This window comes from Myxine glutinosa, chromosome 11 (assembly GCF_964187855.1).
Source record: "Myxine glutinosa chromosome 11, kmMyxGlut1.1, whole genome shotgun sequence".
NCBI classification, from domain to species: domain Eukaryota; kingdom Metazoa; phylum Chordata; class Myxini; order Myxiniformes; family Myxinidae; genus Myxine; species Myxine glutinosa.
The window spans coordinates 102,608,572-102,628,326 of record NC_136271.1 but is presented as its reverse complement, the minus strand read 5'-3'; the positions used below and the strand labels follow the sequence as shown (position 1 = coordinate 102,628,326).

The following is a 19,755-nucleotide window of genomic DNA, read 5'->3' as shown; positions in this document are numbered from 1 at the left end:
TTATAATAATAAAAGGTTGTGTGTGTGTGTGTGTGTGTGTGTGTGTGTGTGTGTGTGTGTGTGTGTGTGTGTGTGTGTGTGTGTGTGTGTGTGTGTGTGCAGTCATTAAGCGTTTCATATCATTCTCTTTGCTAACCTCCTCCCTCTTCCCCCCACTTTTTTCTCTCTTTTTTTTACCCCCCCCCCCCCCCAGCTCCCCCTTTCCCTCCTCCACCCCTCTCTCTCTCTTCCTCCCCCTCTCTCTTTCACCCACCCTTCTCTCTCTCTTTCCCCCACCCGTCTCTCTCTGCCCCACCGATCTGTCTCCTTCCCCAACTCTCCTCTACCTCTCCCTCCCTCATCCACCTCTCCTCTCCCTTTCTCCTCCACCCTACTCTCTCCCCTACCCCTGTCTCTCTCCCACCCCTTTCCTCTCCCCTCTTCTTTCCCCTCCCCTCTCCCCCTCACACCGCCCATCACCCCTTACTCTCCCTCCCCCTCCAATCTCACTCTCCCTCCTCTCTCCCCCTCTCTTTCTCTCCTTCCTGTCACGAAGCGAATCTGCATTGCCCGGCATTGTTGGATACCTTTGCTAGTCATCAAATAAAATATGTCCAAGAAGCACAGAGATCAAGTTGCTGAAAACATAAGATTACTTTTCTCGATATTTAATGAATGTATTTGCCTTAAGCCACTGGGAAACACGCTGAGGTCCTATGTGGAGAGTATCCAATGAAATATTTACATCACGATGAGAAAAAATGGTTTTGGAATCATCAGCAAATGGAATGAAGTACAACATCAGTGGCTTCATGAAAATCATTAATATTTACAACAAACAAAATGGCGCCAAAGATAGATCCTTGCAGAACCCCACAAGCCACTGATCGCATGTTGGAGTCGAACACATTTAAGACTAAAATTGTTTTCTGTTTAACATTTCGGTTTTAAACCATTCCAAAGTTATTCCTCCAATTCCATAATGTGATAGTTTGTACAAAATAACGTGCTGGTAAACTCTATCAACATCCGTAGAGAAAGTTTCGGAAAGCACCAGTTGTGTTTGTAAATTGATCAATTACTTGTGTCGCTTTGTCTGAATAATAATGAGGCATGGGTGGTGTTATGTTTTTCTCGAAAACCGACTTGCGAATTACAAAAAATATTAACTTGCTTTAAAAAATGTACAGTTTGTATCTTAATGTACGACTGTACGTATATGGCTATAGGTATATTACGAGCTGGGTCACCTGATTAAGATCGGGTGGGTTATTTAGACTTTAGTAAACTATCAGCAAGATTGATGCTTAAATCCGTGGGCAAAATTTAATACGAGAGTGCACCACGGCAAGGACGGGCCAAATGTCCTCATTTCTTTGCTTGAGGTCAGTTTCTGCAGATGTTTAGATAGATAATTGTCCTGTAGGGGTGCGTGGATGTTGTGCCCATGAACGCCAAGGACGAGACATTTTGGTGGGGTTGAAGAACGACATAGGTGCATACCTGGACCTGGCACAGTACAAGGAAGGAGCTAAAACGCACCAACATTCCAAAGAGCGAGATACTCCATTCCCTGTGTATCTGGGTCTGTCAGTCTTTTCCAAAATGAGGAAAAGGTAACTATTAGACATGTTGTATAAACATTTCATATGATCATGTGCTAGAGGTATCAGCTCAACTTGGAGAGGCGTAGTAACCCAGTACATTGAAGAAGGTGTCATCTGCCCACCTGTCCTGACAAAAGGGATATTTACTATTTCTGCACTTGACAACATCGATCACAATCCAACAGCAACAACTACAACATATTTTCATGGAACCAGCATTGTCATCTTCCAGCACCAATTCCTGAGAATACTGGTGAGATCCGAGCACCTCTCAAACTGGGAAATACTGAAGTTAAGAAGGTGCCCAAACTGCCCGGATCCTTCACAAAATATCGAGCCAGCTCTATATTGCTGCAGCCATCTTGTTCTCTATTGTACAAATACATTTTTGGCCTTTTGAGCTCCTTGTTTTTGTCTTGTTGACGCAGGCAGCATTTAGTCCAGTCTGTTTGCCAGGGTGATTTATCAGGTGCTGCCATTTTGTTGGCGAGCAATACGCCACTGTACATATTATTGTTTACTAGCAACGGTACCCACCCTACGGGCGGGGCTTCAATTGGGAGGCCCAAATGAAAAGGCAAAATATCAGAGATTGAAGGGTTTTTCTTATTTTAAACGATTCATATAAACATCCGTTGAATCATATCACACGCAAATCATCAAAATCTAAACAGTACATGGCACCAATTTTGAAAAAAGATTGAATTCTGCAAAACGGAAGCAGCCGCCACACGTCTTTCTCAGTCGCACATTTATGTGTGAAGAGTGCGCGCCGAATCTGTAACACGGAAGCGGCCGCTACACCTGTTTCTCAGTCGCTTTGCACACGCTGCCGTGTTACTTCGGAGCCGCACGTTTATATAGGAAGAGTTCGTCAGGAGTTGATCTACTCTCTCCTGGTACGTAGAATTTCAACAAAAGCCACATCACTGTTCATATCGGTAAATATTATTCCATCGTGTTTGGAAAAACTGGAAAATTGGAAAACTTGGAAAAATTGGAAAAACAATGTAGCCTATTTTACTCCAGGGTGTCCTAGGATTACCCACCCAAAATATCGTTGCGATCGGTTCAGCCATTTTTGCGGTACCTTCGAACGGACGGACAGACAGACAGACAGACAGACAGACAGACGGACGGATGGACATTTGATGAATTATAGTAAGATTGTTCCTGTCTTGGTATATGGCATGCAAAAAGGTTCCAATTCAAAACAGACGCATTGTCTGATTGTTCACCTGGTATCATGTCAGATTCTCTTGACATCATCCACTATTTGGTGCTCGCGACTCGCAGTTTTCACAACCTCCCCCATCACAAGATACCATTTGAGTTGTTTTAACATGCGGAGATCACTTCATGATGTTCATAAGAATGTTATTGATTGGTGATATCAAACACAGCAAACAGCTCTACCGATATACGTGTCGCACAATAATCCGTATGTGGGGAAATGGCGGCCATCTTGGAAAGTGGTGGCCATATTGGATTTTCAAGTGGCTAAAGGTTTCATTTTCAAGAGTTACCCATTATGAATGTATCTGCAAAATTTCATGCTTGATAAAATTCTACAATTCCTGATAAAAAACGTTACTTATCCGCTTTACTGTGTCTGGTCTCTCCCGTTAAGAAGGTTAAATTGGTTTTGGTAGTTGCAAACATTTTGAAGAACTATGTTAGTGATGTGGTGGCAACAAGTCACAAACTTTGACTCATCATCACTCTTCTTTTTTTGTTCCATTTCAAACATGACATTGCAGGTACCTTGGATTAATAGACAAAAAGTTATCACTGGGATAGCATCGTCTGGTTGTCCTCTTTACACCTCGTTTCCTTGCACGTTTTGTTTTACATGACATGACCATGGTTGTTTATTCTTTTTCTGTATTTGTTTACAGCTCTGAGAACAAGAGAAAAACAAAACATGCACAGAAATCTGCAAACCCAGAATGGAACCAGACGGTGATCTACAAGAACCTTCCTCCTGAGGAGGTATTTCCTCTTTTGCTATTTGGAACTTGGCCTTGAAGCATCTTTAAATATTTGTATTTATCTTTTTACTTTTTTTAAACCAATTCTTCACCCTCTGAGTCTGGAACGTTTGCAAGGAACATAGGAGGCCATTCGGTCCATGAAGCCTGTGCAATGGCTGACAACCGATGGTTGTTTATTCTTGCTCTATCATTTTTAATACTCAACATCAAGCCGAGGTCGGGTTCGAACCGCTGACACCAGAATCAGAGTGGATGTTCTTTTTCTTCTTCTTCTTCTTCTTCTTCTTCTTATTTTTATATACATCGTTGAGGCTTGTGGATGAGATCGAAGATAGAATTGATCAGAACATAAAAGAACAAAAGGAAAAAAACACACCAACAGCATGGTTGAGGGACAAAATAGAGGTAGACTTGGACAAATAAGGGAAGTGGGGAAGAATGAGGGGTAGGGAGGAGGCACGGAGTGGACATGGTGGATACAGAGGCAAACTCCCAGGGAGGAAAGATTGTATATTTGAAAAGAGGTGGGGTTGGCAAGGTTAATAGGGCTAGAAGAGATCGTGGTTTTGTATTGGGGAAATCTGAGATGGTGGTGAACAGCTGCCCTGAAGACCTGGAGGGAAGAATGAGATTGAAGAGAATGTGGAAGTTGGATCCACAAGTGGGAAAAATGAGGAACGAATGAGTGGAATTGAGCAGTGCTGCTCTAGGAGGGACAGAGCACGGTAAGAGCAGAGGGTGCAACCCAGAAAGGAGACAACGGTACAAGACAGAGAGACCACTAACCTGTCTGCACATTGGAAACTGATAGACCCATAGACTTAGCTTCATCACGTGAGATTCCAATAATCTTTAAGGCCTTGGTTTCCATGGCGGTTTCCACGGCATCAAACTTAGCAAGGTGTGAGGCAGGAGCCAGTCCAGAGGGGAGAGAATCACTCCGTCAAGCTGCGGATGAAGGCCCTGTCGGTGAATAACAGTTTTAATGATGGAAGATGCCCATGGCTTTGGAGGCCAACTTTGAAATGTGGTTTGCCCAAGAAAGATCATGGCTGATAGTGAGACCCAAGGGTTTCAATGACTGAACCTCTTCAAGAGGATTGTTAATAAAGTAGATGAGGTTTTGCCAGACGGTCATTTCAGAGAGGCATAGTGAGAGTGTGACATTTCTCACGATTTAAAGACATATTCCACATGTTTACCCAACTCGTGATTCTATCAAGTTCTTCAGAGACGCAAGAGGCTGCTGCTTGCCTACCTCAAGGATGATGGATGTTACAGCAGAGGTTGAAGTCATCAGCAAATAGATAGTTTTTTTTTTCCAGAGAACCATTATGCCACCGCTATAACCATGACACCACCGAATCTTGTTAAAAATGGCATAAGGAAATTGTCAGCAAGGTTTTGTAAAGTAAGTGTAAGGTGAATGCATAAATGACAGATTAGAACCAATAGAGGGAGAGAAGAAGCATTTTAATAATTGAGAATGTCCATCTTATGATAATGGAGCAAACGTACATGGTTATGTATGTATTGTTGCGGATTTCGGAGTACGGCGCTCCCCTTGCCAAGGGGGGGTTAATCCCCTTGTCTTTTACACTGGCCGTCTCCGATCCTGGAAACTATGACGTCACTTCTGGTCGGTAGTAGCCAGGGTCATTAGTCAATGAAGTCCCAAATACCTGCTTACTAGGACCGACCGTAAGCGAGGAGATAATTTCCACCCGAGCCGCAGCGTTAATGGATGCGCCAAGCGAAGCGAGCTGCGACTCGGGCCGTTAACAAGAAGATTAAACCCGATCCTGAGCGGTTCTGCCAAATCGTGCCACGTATATCAATTGGGGACAGGACGAAAGCGATCGGATGAGAAGAAACCAAAAGAGGTAAAGAAAGAACAAATATGGTTTATTTATACAGTAATGATGTAATTTTTTTTTTTTTTTTTAAATACAGTAATGATTAAAGAGGAAACGAAAGGGCAAGCATATACAAGTAGAGGAAATAAAAGGACACAGGGCAAGCTTAGACACTTATATAACACTCCCAAGACAATACGAACAGACTTACACGAAAGGGTAGTGGTGGGAAGGAAGAGAAGGTTCATGCATCTGGCAGGGAAGGAAGGTCCGGCAGATGGCACAGGCATCGGGGTCCCGCTCCAGGTGCATGCTCCACTCTGGTCCACGTCTTGGGTTCGCGGTGAAACCCGGCAAGCAGCGCGATTATTATCGTCGTGGTAGCGGACCGACCCTCTCTCTCTCTCTTTGCTCTTGCTCATCTGCTCTTACCATCCACTGGGCTCATCTGGCTCTCTCGTTCTCCCGGGCACATCTTTTGATGTTCGACTCCTTCTCTCTCCCTGGCTCATCTCTCGAAGTAGTCCCCGGCGGTGCTTATATCAGGCTTTTACGTATCAAGCCGCCGCTTTTTAGGACACACCCACCGGTGAGCTCGCCTCGGCCCTGATTGGTCGCGAGGGCTCTCGGACTCCGCCCATTGATGGTGCGTTGATGGGCCACGCCTTCGTTCCTGGCGCTCCTCCCCCTTCTTCTCCAACTCGGCCGCGTGGCTTATGGCGGCTTGCGGGATAGAAAACCACTCGCACCGCTTTTGAAAGGAACTTTGGGGCCTACTCTTATTTAATTAATACAACGCAGATTCAACTATTGGAAACAGATCCTTAACTGAAACATAGACTAATTAAATAACTAGAGAGGTTTCTACGGTGTCCTACGTGTTGTACATGGCCTAACCAGGGTGCAACTTTTACAAAGGGGGATATTTACAAGGCTTATTATTATTTACAAGTGAAGGTTCTAAAAACCGTAACAGTATATTTGTGACCAAAACGCCTTTTTCTTCTTCTTCGTCAAACATCTATATAAAACCGAAAAACACGGTCCGTGAAGCTGTGAATGTGTGAGGCTGTGAAGACGTGTGACAACATATCTATTAATTACATACTGTTTGAACGTCGGTTGCATCCTCCCTATTGACTACGTACGTCTATTAATTACATATTGTTTGAACGTCGGTTGCATCTTTTTTATTGACTACGTATGTCTATTAATTACGTACTGTTGGAATATACCTTTCAACCCTTTAGACTGCTGAGACCCCTTTGACCTTTGAAGACCCTTTAAGTCCCCTGCAACTGTAAAGAGCACCAAGATCTCGAAAGACTCAGAGAACCCAAAATAACACGAAGACCCAAAAGACCCCGAAGACCCAAAAGACCCAAAACATGCAGAAGACCCAGAGGACCCAAAATACTCGAAAGACCCAAAATACCCAAAACACTGAAGACTCAATAGACCCAGAAGATCCCAAATAACCAGATGACCCAAAAGACACAAAGATCCCAAATACACAAAGACCCCAAAGACCATGAAGACTCTTCAAAGCCCAAAGACCTGTAAGACACGTTAGACCAGCTTGGAGCCTTGATCATTAATAGCTTTAGACCACTTGGACCTTTTTAGATTACAAATAAATAATATCACCAATATTACAAATAAATTTAAACAAAACAAGCCAGGAGACGACGATGGTTCACGAGCGAGCGGTATTCAATGACAAAGGTCAAAACCGACATTGAAAAAATATAAATAGGAATGTATTATCTGTTATGAGACGAGTTAGCTACACAATACCAAAAATTCGGTTCGATTCCGACAACTTTGAAAATTTGACCTTTGTGACCTTGAAATGTCAAAACGAAGGTTACTGACCTTGAAATGAGATAGAAAATAATGTAGAATCAGTTATGAGGTTAGTTAGCTACACAATACCGAAAATTCGGTTTGATTCCGACAACTTTGAAACTTTGACCTTTGTGACCTTTAAAGGTCAAAGGTCGAGGATTCTGAAATTTGTTGGAAAACTTGTATTTCATGATGTGTGTGATAATATAAGATCATGTCCGACATTTCACCCTATCAGGAAGCGAACAATGTAATAAAACCATCAAAAATCGACTTTTCTAAATTTTGTGACCTGTGACCTTGACCTTGGGACGAAAATGAAAAATCGAGCTCCGTGGGGCTAGACACATGACATTGGCCTAACCAAATAACGAAAACCCTGTCAGATTCCACCAAACCCCTCGGAGAAGATGTAGCTTGAACTCGATTACCCCCTAAAAAGACATCTTTTTCGGGCGTGGCTCTGCCCACAGTGGGCGCAATACGCCCACTCTAGGCAGGACACAACTAGATCATGATATCAACCTCCCACCCAAGTTTCATCAAGATCGGATGATATCATCGGGTAGTTATGCTGCGGACAGACAGACACACACACATGACGAATATAGTGGTCACTTGATAACTCATGAACCAATAAATGCTTGTATTATGATTTGTTTAAATCATGACAACACGGCAACTCACGTACAGTAATACGTGACATTTGTGTTATGATTGACCTTTTTAATGTTTTGAGCAAGGTGTACTAGCAGGTGGTGCTAAGTTAATGCATCGCAGCTCAGCCTCACTTTCGACATGCTGCAGTAAATGCAGGAGTTTCCGCACAGTGTTGGCACACGCTACCAACGTGCTCATGGAGATGTGGCACAGTTTTATTACTTCACTGATTTCATTGGAAAATGAAAGTTTGTTTTGCATAATTTGAGCTGTAAATGCTCCTCAGAGTCGTACATCCTGTCACTACAAATATTATACATCACAAGGGATATTTCACTTTTAGGTACTTCTAAAAAGACATTTTAATGCCTGTCAAATGTATATTATTTATTGCTTTAATTGCTGTTTGTGTGCAAATACTACTTGAAGAGAATGAATATTTATTTTTCAGTTGAGAAAAAAGATTCTCGAGTTCACAGTGTGGGACTATGATCGCACATCTTCCAATGAATTCCTCGGAGAGGTAAGTCGTGCAATTGAAATTGTATGCGTCGAAGCAAATTCAGATACAAGTGAAAAGAGGGGATGAAATTTGATACGAGGTAGTTAGAGGTAGCTGAAGGAGGAAAACGGAGAGTGCAATGTTGATTGCTTACGACGGTGGTGAACATTGATACGTATCAACAGGTACGGATTGACTTGGCAAACACCACGCACCTGGACAATACACCGCGCTGGTACCTGCTCACGGAGCAATCCAATGGAGAAAGCACTACTGGTAGTGGACGCTTACATGGTGCGCCACCTCCCTCTGATGACTCCCTGCCACGTCACGCTGTCAGCAAGAGCAAGACGCACCCAGGCCATGCTGACACCCTAAGAAGTGCGTCCGGCCATGGTGGCAGAGCAGGTGAGAAATACAAGCTCAATCCCCAATTTTTATGCTAGTCAATTTCAAACTTGCGTATATACTAATCCTTCCCCGTCTTTCTTGATGCAAAACCAATACCTGTACTTAAGAGTCCCAGAAGAGCAAATCAAGTTCTGGGGAAAGTCATCCATCATCATTTGGAGGAGCTGGTGGTCCAGATACAAAGGGCCAACGTACACATGGCCCCCCAAGGAGCCAGAGTAAGGGAAGCATCACGCAGAGCCACCTGGAGAATGCTGGCGCTGCAATTGCTGCTGCTGAGGCAGCCGTACAACAACTCCAGCAGCTCCACCGGCAATCGTCCCCTCCACAGCCTGCAGGTTTGAGCTCGTAGCAAAGTTGTTTAGAACTTGTGGGATTTACATCCTAAACAGCAAATTGGACGTCACTCCTACTCTTAATACAATAGAGTGGTGTGTACCATAATACGGTACTTCCGTGTATAATATCCACCGTGTTCAATGTGCACAACCTGGCTCACCGCCTTGTGGTGTGAAATGATATCCCTGTGCAAAACCAACACGCAGCACTCTGTCCTCTCCATTTCCGCTCATGGCCAAAAGGGCTTTTCTTTGACCTTTTGACCCCATGATGATCGACCTAAATTGTGCGCAGGAGAGCTCAAATTAATTGAAAATAACCTCCAACAGGAATCTTTCAGGAAATCCTTCCATCGTTTTGTTAAATGTTTATAATGTTGACAGATGGATAGTTGGACAAAATGCAAAATATATATTTTCTCTACCAGAGTGAGGGTCATGGAAGAGCAAGTTAAAACTGGCAGTGGGACAAACATCAAAGGAATGAATGAACAGGAAAATAAGAGAAGGAGGAGGGGAGGAAACGCTGAAACTAACAAGTGAGATTGTTGAGTTAGGAAAGGTTAGTGGAGGTTATAGAGATCATGGTCATGACATGTTCCATTTATCGGATCAGTGCCTAATCGTTTGCACATCTGCAGAGAGGGTTGCAGCTGCAGTCTGCCTAGCAGTTTTTTGATGTTTTTTTTTTTAATATTGGAGTCTCCAGGCATGGACTGTATAGCCATCATCGAAGCCATAAATAAAAAAGAAGAAAAATGTATGGTGTTTGTTTGCGAGAAAGAGAGATTGAAGCTAGGCCGGTAGATATCGTTTGAGTGAGACAGGAAATAAGACCAGCAATCCTGAAATAGAGAGTGTAAGATGGTTCCGGGCACCACCTTGACACTCCTAAGTCAGGACGGGAGTACCACCCTGGGCGGTTGCTGTCTACAACCTACTACCGAAAATAGTTAGATGGGAGTACTGTATGACACATTGTGTGAGCATCTGCAAAAAGGAAGAGAGCAGTTTCCAGCGCTTCGGAGAGGTCATTTATTTAGATGAGGAACAAGATTAGGCCAAAAACACTACCTTGGGTTACTCTAGCCTCCACAAGGTTGAGGAGGAGATGGTTCTATTGACAGCAATATGGTGACTGCGTGAGTGGAGGATGTCACAAATGCGGCCATATGAAGATTAGAGAATATCAGAGTAAGAGAAAAAGTCTTTGGGGTGGGGGGAAGGATTTTGGATTTTTTCTTTTGAGAGGGAAGGATTTTGCAATTCGTGTCAAAAAGTAAAATGAACCATTTTGTAATTTTGTATAACTAATATGTCTTTGGACATTTTGGACAGACCTCGTGTGTTCAATTTGCAAGTGTTCTTTAATGAGTCATATAAATGACATTTCATATTCTAAAGATAAAAAGAAGGCAATAAAAAAATATAAAGAATTTGTTCACATCAGTACATCCTTTCTTTAAAACAAAAACTTTAAACAAAGAGTAGTTTCTGAAAAAGATCCACATTGAGATCGGTCTGCTTTGAAACTTTTTGTCACGGCAGACATTTGTTATTCAAGGTTAGTGGTTTAGTTCACTCATCTGTTCAACACTCCTCTTTCGCCAAATCTTAATAACCCAAAACATTTGAGCCTTTCCTATGTTAAAGGTGGGAATAAGTAACCTGCACTTTGTTGCAGCGAAAAGCTACAAATCCCAGAGCCATACGAAGAAACACCGGCACAGCATCGGAGGAGTGTCATCCAGCAAGAGAGGAGGAAACATTCATGAAGGAAGTCGCAATGGAGATGAATCTTCTTCCCCGTCCAATCGCAAGGGTGTGTCCGATGGATCGACACGGGCTGAACGAGGAAGAGGTTTGTTTGTAATTTGATTTCACTGTTTTGAACAGTTTTTGTTCTTCATGAAGATCAATCAGTATGACAAGTTTTGTTTGATGCAACTCAGTTTTTCTCTTCCACGTGCGATTTCAAAGAGATCGCATGAACAGCACATTGTGTGTGTGGACATTTGAGATGATGAAAACAATTACCAAGGCCATACAGATTTTACAAATCCCTATTTCTGGTCATGCCAGGTCGTGGTAATGTTGCGGCACATATCGTTGCTGAAAGCTCCATATCGGGCTCGTCCGTGAGCAGCTTGGGTTCCGGCTCTGGTTACAATGTGGACAGTGAGGGTGGCTCATCTGCCAATTCACCACACTCGGTCACACCTCACCGAGAGCCACCACGTGGGTAAGAATTCATACAGTAATAGGGCAAAATGTATGATTTTTAACCTTTTAACTTTAGTCTTGCAAAATTTAAAGAACCTCTGGAAAATCATCAAAATTGTTTCCTATCAGTGTGTGTGTGTGTGTGTGTGTGTGTGTGTGTGTGTGTGTGTGTGTGTGTGTGTGTGTGTGTGTGTGTGTGTGTGTGTGTGTGTGTCATACTCTTGAAGAATCTGGAACTTGTTAACTGAAGTAGAAAACCACCAATGTGAGTGGTAAGATAGATCTGCATGCATATATTTATATATAATATATATATTATATATATATATATATATATATATATATATAATTTATATATAATATATATATTATATATATATATATATATATATATATATATATACGTATATATATATATATATATATATATATATATATATATATATATATATATATATATATATTGTTGCGGAAACGGAGTACGGCTCTTCCCCTTAGCAAGAGGGGGGTTAATCTCCATTTTATTTCCACTGGCCGTCTCCGCTCCTGAAGCCGCCCCGCTCCCTCCACGAGGCAGGTGGGCAACCTCGTTCGAGACCGCGGACAAGATGTTATTTGCCGAGCGGATTAGCAGCCCGCGGCTCGAACCATTAACAAAAACCAGACCCGATTCTAAACGTTGGCCAAATCGTGCCACAGGTGTTCAATGATGGAAACCTCTAAAACGAACGGATGTGAAGAAAAGAAGGCAGAGTAAGGAAGAACAGGAATTTATTACTAATTATATACAAGTCAAAAAACAACAAGGAGATGGAAAGAAACGAAAATAATGACAGAAGGAGAAGACACAGTGCAATACTAGCTTATCTATTCAAGCTTACTTATACCCCAGGGACAAGTCAAACAAAACAAACTCACATACACAAAAGGATGGATGAGGGCAGGAACGAATGGCTGAAAGGGGAGGAAGGTTCAGCTGGACGCAGGAGAACGGCCGGGCCGGGAGTGAGCAGCCGCCGACTCTCCACACTCTTGTTCGTATGGCGGCGTTGCTTCGCGGCCACGGGTCGAACTGCCGTTAAAGCTCAACTCCTTCTCAACCCAACTCAGCTGCGGTGGACTCAGCTGCGGTGGATTCAGCTGCGGTGGATTCAGCTGCGGTGGATTCAGCTGCGGTGGATTCCTTACTCATCTGCTCGTGGGGGCTTCCTCGGTCATCTGCTCCAACTGGACTCCAACTGGACTGAGGTGGGGGCTCCGGGCGACTGGTTATATAACCACGCCCATGGAACTTTCGCGAACCTCCTCGAACGCTCTCTCTCAGGCCAAACCACTCATCCTTGGTTGGTTGATCGGGGGCTGGCTCACTCCTTCTCATGACGAGGTGGAGACACGCCTTTCTTCTCCGAGCTGACCGCGTGCGTAATGGAGTTTGGGGTGAAGAAAACTGCCCAATGCACTGGCACTTCGAAGAGATGATTGGGGGAAACTTGAAAAGGGAACTATCTTATGTCATTTGGTGCAATGCAGAGTCAACTAGTGGGAAACAGAGCCTTAAACTAACATAGAATAAGAAATAACTATTTAGTTCTACGTGCATGATTATGATTCGTGCATGATTAGTATATGATTTTCTACGTGCATGCGATGGATTAACTAAGGGGACGACCTTTGACCTTTACAATTAACGGAGGTATTTACAAGGAATCATGACACTATTTACAGAGGGTGATATTTACAACAATTACAGGATTCTCAAATCCGTTACAATATATATATATATGTAAATGTATGTATGTGTATATATATGTATGTGTATATATATGTATGTATATATATATATATATATATATTGTTACGGATCCGGGGGACGGCACTCCCGTTAGCAAGGGGGGGTTAATCCCCTTGTCCTGTTAAGCTGGCCGTCCGACCGGTCCTGGGGGTATGACGTCACTTCCGGTCGGTGGTGAGTAGGGTTGTAAGCCCAACCCGTCTTACTACCTAATTACCACCACCAATCCGTAAGCGAGGAGATACTCCCACCCGGGCCGCAGCGTGATTGGATGCGCCGAGCGAAGCGAGCTGCGAAACGGGCCGTTAACAAGAGACTAACCCGACTCCGAACGTTGGCCGAATCGTGCCACATGTACTCAATGGGAAGAAGGGACTAAAGCGATCGGGGGAGAATGAAACCAAAAGGGTAATAAATAACAGACATTTATTAATTATGTACACCAAAACCAAAGAAGAAGAAAGGAAAGTAATATACAGAACGAAGAAGAAAAAGCAGGACACAGGGCAGCCTTAAACAGTCTTATATTATACCCCAGGACAAAACAAACAGACTCACACGACAGGGAATGGCAGGAAGGAATGGCTGTAAGGAGGAGAAGGGTCCATGCAGGTGACAGGGTAGGAAGGTCCGGGCCGGTGCGCAGCATCGAGGTTGGCTCCAGTCCACGCTCCGGGCTCGAGGCGAAAACCCGGCGGCAGCTGCACGGATTCGTTTCACACGGGCTGACAATGTGAATGGATGGCGTAACGTCAGCGGACCCACTCTTCTGCCTCCCAATCCTTCGCACTCAGCTCTCCTCTCTTTTGTCTCTTGACGCACTCATCCATTCATGAACCTTCTCACTCGTCTCCCTCACTCATCTATTCTCAAGCAGTCCCTCGCAGCCACTTTTATTGTCTGTGTAGGAATCAAGCCGCCGGCTCCAATGACACGCCTACCGGTTGGCTCACCTCGGCGCTGGTTGGCCGGTAAGGGCTCGCTGACTCCACCTCCGATGACGAGTTCACTTGCCACATCTTGTTCTTGTGGCCCCGCCCCCTTCTTCCTCGGCTTGAGACCGCGTGTGTAATGGCGGCTTGGTGCCAGCAAAACAGCCCAAGGCAACGGCAGCGAACGCTATCCTACTGTTACTGCGGAGACGATTGGGGAAATTGAAAGGGGCCTATCTTATTTGATTAATGCAACGCAGATTCAACTATTGGGAACAGATCCTTAACTGAAACACACAACACAATAATGAAATAACTACAGAGAGGTCCTATGGTTCGCTACGTGTTGTACATGGGCTAACTAGGGTGCGATCTTTAACAAAGCCAACTGATGGGGATATTTACAGGGGATCATTTATAAGGGAAACATTTACTAAAATTTACTAGTGAAGGTTCTAAAAACTGTAACAATATATATATATATATATATATGTATATATATATGTAAATGTGTGTATGTGCATATATATATCTATGTATATATATATAAATATATATATATATATATTTTTTAAATATATTTATTTATTTATTTATATATACAGTGGAACCTTGACTTACGAGTTTAATTCGTTCTGTGACCGAGCTCGTAACTCAAATTGCTCGTTTCTCAAATCAAATTTCCCCATTAAAATGCATTGAAATGCTATTAATCCGTTCCAGCCCGCCAAAAACCACACCAATTTTTTTTTAAATATACAGTATATATAAAAATATCTCGCGCTTTATATTTCACCTGTATGCAGCATACAAGTTGGCAGGATGGCCTGGACTGCAGGTAAGCACACTTGACTCTAAAGTCTAAACTGTCCAGCCTGGGTTTGAATCCCGACCCAGCTATAACCTGTCATGGGTGAATCACAGGCAGGGTGATTCATCAATGTGTGTACCGCTAAACTGGGCGCCCCGTTTGCGTCCCATTAGTTGTTGGATATTAAGGATCTCACCGTGTTTTCCACAAAGAGAAGGCGAGCTATCGCCGGCACTCTGAACAAGTTGTGGCCTGGCATGGCATGAACATGAAAACATGAACATGAACATGAAATGTTCGACATGAACATGAAATTTTCCAAAATAACCAAAATGCGAAAACAAAAATGCAGCGCTATACGACAGAGATACTGTACGTGCACGGCAAGATAACCACGTGACCGGAACCCACCTGGCGGCGTAAACTCAAAATAACCAACATGCGAAAACAAAAATGCAGCGCTATACGACAGAGATACTGTACGTGCACGGCAAGTTAACCACGTGACCGGAACCCACCTGGCGGCGTAAACTCAAAATAACCAACATGCGAAAACAAAAATGCAGCGCTATACGACAGAGATACTGTACGTGCACGGCAAGATAACCACGTGACCGGAACCCACCTGGCGGCGTAAACTCAAAATAACCAACATGCGAAAACAAAAATGCAGCGCTATACGACAGAGATACTGTACGTGCACGGCAAGATAACCACGTGACCGGAACCCACCTGGCGGCGTAAACTCAAAATAACCAACATGCGAAAACAAAAATGCAGCGCTATACGACAGAGATACTGTACTTGCACGGCAAGATAACCACGTGACCAGAACCCACCTGGTGGCGTAAACTCAAAATAACCAACATGCGAAAACAAAAATGCAGCGCTATACGACAGAGATACTGTACTTGCACGGCAAGATAACCACGTGACCGGGTGGCGAAAGCTCGTAACTCAGATCTCGGCTCGCATCTCAAAGCAATAAACCGCCCGAGCGACGGCTCGTATCTCGAAAAACTCGTAAGTTGGGGCACTCGTAAGTCAAGGTTCCACTGTATATATATATGTATATATTTATATATATATATATATATATATATATATATATATATATATATGTAAATGTATAATGTATATATATGTATGTGTATATATATATATATATATATATATATATATATATATATGTAAATGTATAATGTATATATATAATAATAATAATAATGCATTTATTTTATATAGCGCTTTTCAGGAAGCCCAAAGACGCTTATGTATGTGTATATATATATATATATATATATATATATATATATATATATATATTTATTTATTTATTTATTTTCTAACCACTGAGTCACTCACTGATATAAATGGCGAGTACTTTCTAGGAGTGCTGGAAAGAAAAGCTTATGCTTCATCTATCTATAATTCCAGCAATCTCTGTGTGTGTGTGTGTGTGTGTGTGTGTGTGTGTGTGTGTGTGTGTGTGTCTGTGTGTGTGTTTGTTTGTCTGTGACCGCTGTTTCTCGACAACCACGGGTCCGATATACTTTAAACTTGCCAGGTATATTGCTGGGGACCCGAGGATGTGCCTTTTCAAGGTTTCATATTAATCGGACAAGTAGTTACCGAGCTATGTCCAAAAAACGATTCAACCAATCAGAGAGCAGCGAGCTATCACGTGTGCCGAACGTGCCGAACAGACTCTGCCTCGGACGGCACATTTGAGAGCGTATTCATTTATTTCACGTTGGCAAACTATGTTGGCGTTAAACTATGTTTTAAAACTAATTAAAACTAATTTGCGATTCATCGTAACTGCGATTTGCGACCTTCCGGACAGTGAAGACTTCACTTCCGGCAGCCAATCACAGAACGCGTTGTTGCGAGCCGAGCCGAGCGCGTGCGCCATTACGGTTCGTAATTCGATTTCTTCCGGAGAAAATAATAATTTCTCGATTTCTTATGCGCATTATTTCTCCCAGAGCGAAGGGCGGAAGCGAAGAGCGTTGTTTTTTTTGTTTACGGGCGTACGGGCGTACGGGCGGGGTAGAGCGTACGGGTAGCGTTTTTTTTTTTTTTTGGCAAGGAACGGGTTTGGCAAGGAACGGGCACCCACGTACGGGCATGCCCTAGTAATAATAATAATAATAATAATCTTTATTGTCCCGCATCTCAGGAAATTCCTCTTCAGTGACACCGTAAGTTCAAAGCATCATGTAGAAACATAAAACATCAAAATAATAAGAACAACATGTAAAATATGGAAGATATGGTCGAAACAGAAAAAGTGACTAAGAATTTGAATTTAATACTTGAATTGCACGTGGTATAAATGATTTTTTGAAAATGTTCTTCTTAATAAGCATAAAATGAAAGCATCTCGATGATGGCAGTATTTTAAAAAGTCCATTCAAGAAGTGCCTTGTTAATATAACCCAAAGAAAATATCCCAGAAAAAATGACAAAACTGTCAGAAAATGTCCATAAACGAAAATATCCTTAAACAAATAAAAGTCAGCCCGTGTTGCCTCGCTCTGCTCATGATGGGTCAACATGATGAAGACAATGGGACGGCACATGATCTTGCATGGGCAGGATCACTCCCAAAGGGAGTGGGTGGTTCTTGGTTTTATGGTGGTATGATCTGAGCAGTGCCTGTGGGTTTCTGTCGTTTACGGATGATGTGCAGTGAGTGGTAGGAAGTCTTAAAAATTCACGACGTAGTTTGCGGCCAAACATAGTGATGCCTATGCTGCAACGAACCATGAATATCGCTGGCGATACAATTACAGGCCTGTGAAGCTATACGAAAGATTCAACAATGACAAGGCAACCGAGCGCAGTTGTATCAACTGGCGGAGCAATACGGTATTGACAAAATTGTTCATTTGGATCTCGTTGTTAATGAACACACATGTAGTTTGATGGGACATTTATGTACTCACTGCAATGCCCTGTGTGGAAACATGAGCATATGGGGCTGGGGATGTAGGGGGGGGGGGGGCATTCAAGAGCAGATTGAAGCTGGAAACATTCCTCCTAATATTGAAATCGGCAAAATACTTGTTATGTTTTCTTAATTCTGACAAAATACTTGGCGGTGAACATTTAGGGCGCTACATTATGCCGCCAAGCAAAGTGATTGCTTTACTTATACTTCAATTAGCTGGACAGGAAAGACAGGAGAGGAGCCGCATAGTCTTCGGCACGTTTCGCTTTCAGGGTAATGGAAATCTTGGCCTGCAGCACTTTAAGGACAACCACTGGAGCTACCATTCATTCTGCTTCCCAGTTATTTTCTCATATGTAACTGACGGTTTCCATCTTCATATCCCTCATCAGCATGGACGACACTTGGTAACTGCAAAGTAGTTCTACACGTACACGATGATGAAGCATCAAGATAGCTTCAACATCCTTCATCACTGCAACCGGCTATATCAACAATACTGCGTCGACATGTGGGCTAAAACGTGCATGAGTGAACGTGCAATGCGCAATGGCAGGAAATGTTCCGCGAGCTTGAACAAGGCAAGTCAGCCGTCAATCATCCGACTTGACATCTACAATTTTCAAAATAAAGTTACAGCAAATGTTGACAGATGTCAAAAACCAAGTGTTCAGTAACCTGAGGGTTTTTGCCTTTAGTTAAACCATCAAATTCCAGAAAAGCAAGACCGATAGTCTAACAACATCACAGCTAGGTTTGGATCTGCTGAATGTAGGATCTGCTGTCCCCCTGTCATGTGACCAGATCCTCAGCTCTGATTGGTGGACGTTTGTGATGGACATACATCCATGCACCAGTTGGACAGACAAACGCTGTTCCAGATGGCATTGCCCTAAGGGCTATACTGTAAAAATATGGCTGCCGAACCAGTTGACTGATGACTTCATCAATTTGTTTTCTCGACCAATTTATCCCAAGATCACACTCAAGAAATTTCATACTGATCGGACGGATCAAGCGTTATACTTGTCGATTTATGACGTCATAATGAAGGCACCTCTGACATCATCATTAATACGTGCAATTCCGCATATGGAGTACTTTACAATGAGCCACCTTCCAATTTTTTCCATGGAGTGGTTTCGGAGATATAGAGGTGCAAAGTTTTACAGTTTTTCCAAGATGGCGCCCGTACCACGTGACCTATGATGAGTGGAGCCAGTGTCTTGCTGAAGCCGCAGAGATGAAGACACCAATCAACTTAAGACATCTATTCATCACAGTATTGCAGTTCCGCAAGCCTGCAGAACCCTTGAACCTTTAACAACATGGACGCACAACAGTTGAGTTTTGAGCAAATCGCCGTCTGCGCATTCAGCATGAAGTGGCCGCAGATGAGATTAGACCCGGAAGCGGATTCCTTTTTAAATGTATGTTCGCTTGATCAGGCAGCAGCAGCATTCCAAACAATCAAAAGTAAAATCGATATTTCCTTCTAGTTTCAAAGTGAAACAAATTCAAACGTCAAGAAGTTCAAATAACTCCATCTGAACGTTATTGAATCTTTCACTTTACAAACGTATTTGAAATTAAAATGCCAAATTAAGTTGCAATGCAACTTTTCGAGTAGTTTACCTGGTGGCAGTCACGTGTTTTGAATTTTGTCTGTTTTGAAATTTGAATTTTGTTTCACTAAAGGTATTAGTAAAGATAAGTACATTGTTGTTGCTCCTGTAGATGTATCCATTGTGAAAATCTATACAGGTTTGTTGTCGTCACCATTGAGCACCTGCTTATGTGAGGTCGTGTTAAAATGTCCAGACCAAAGCCCATGCCTTCTTTTGCA

The 19,755-nt window shown here is 42.9% G+C and overlaps 1 protein-coding gene across 1 annotated transcript in view; it reads left to right on the top strand.

The window, feature by feature from the left end:
* Positions 1–19,755, top strand: part of PCLO (piccolo presynaptic cytomatrix protein) — a 214,747-nt gene that overhangs the window by 126,417 nt on the left and 68,575 nt on the right. The window contains exons 19-24 of the mRNA XM_078786299.1: positions 3,485–3,578; positions 8,396–8,467; positions 8,632–8,854; positions 8,965–9,195; positions 10,880–11,056; positions 11,278–11,437. Of these exons, the coding sequence (XP_078642425.1) occupies positions 3,485–3,578; positions 8,396–8,467; positions 8,632–8,854; positions 8,965–9,195; positions 10,880–11,056; positions 11,278–11,437 (957 nt within the window). The remainder of the gene's footprint in view (positions 1–3,484; positions 3,579–8,395; positions 8,468–8,631; positions 8,855–8,964; positions 9,196–10,879; positions 11,057–11,277; positions 11,438–19,755) is intronic.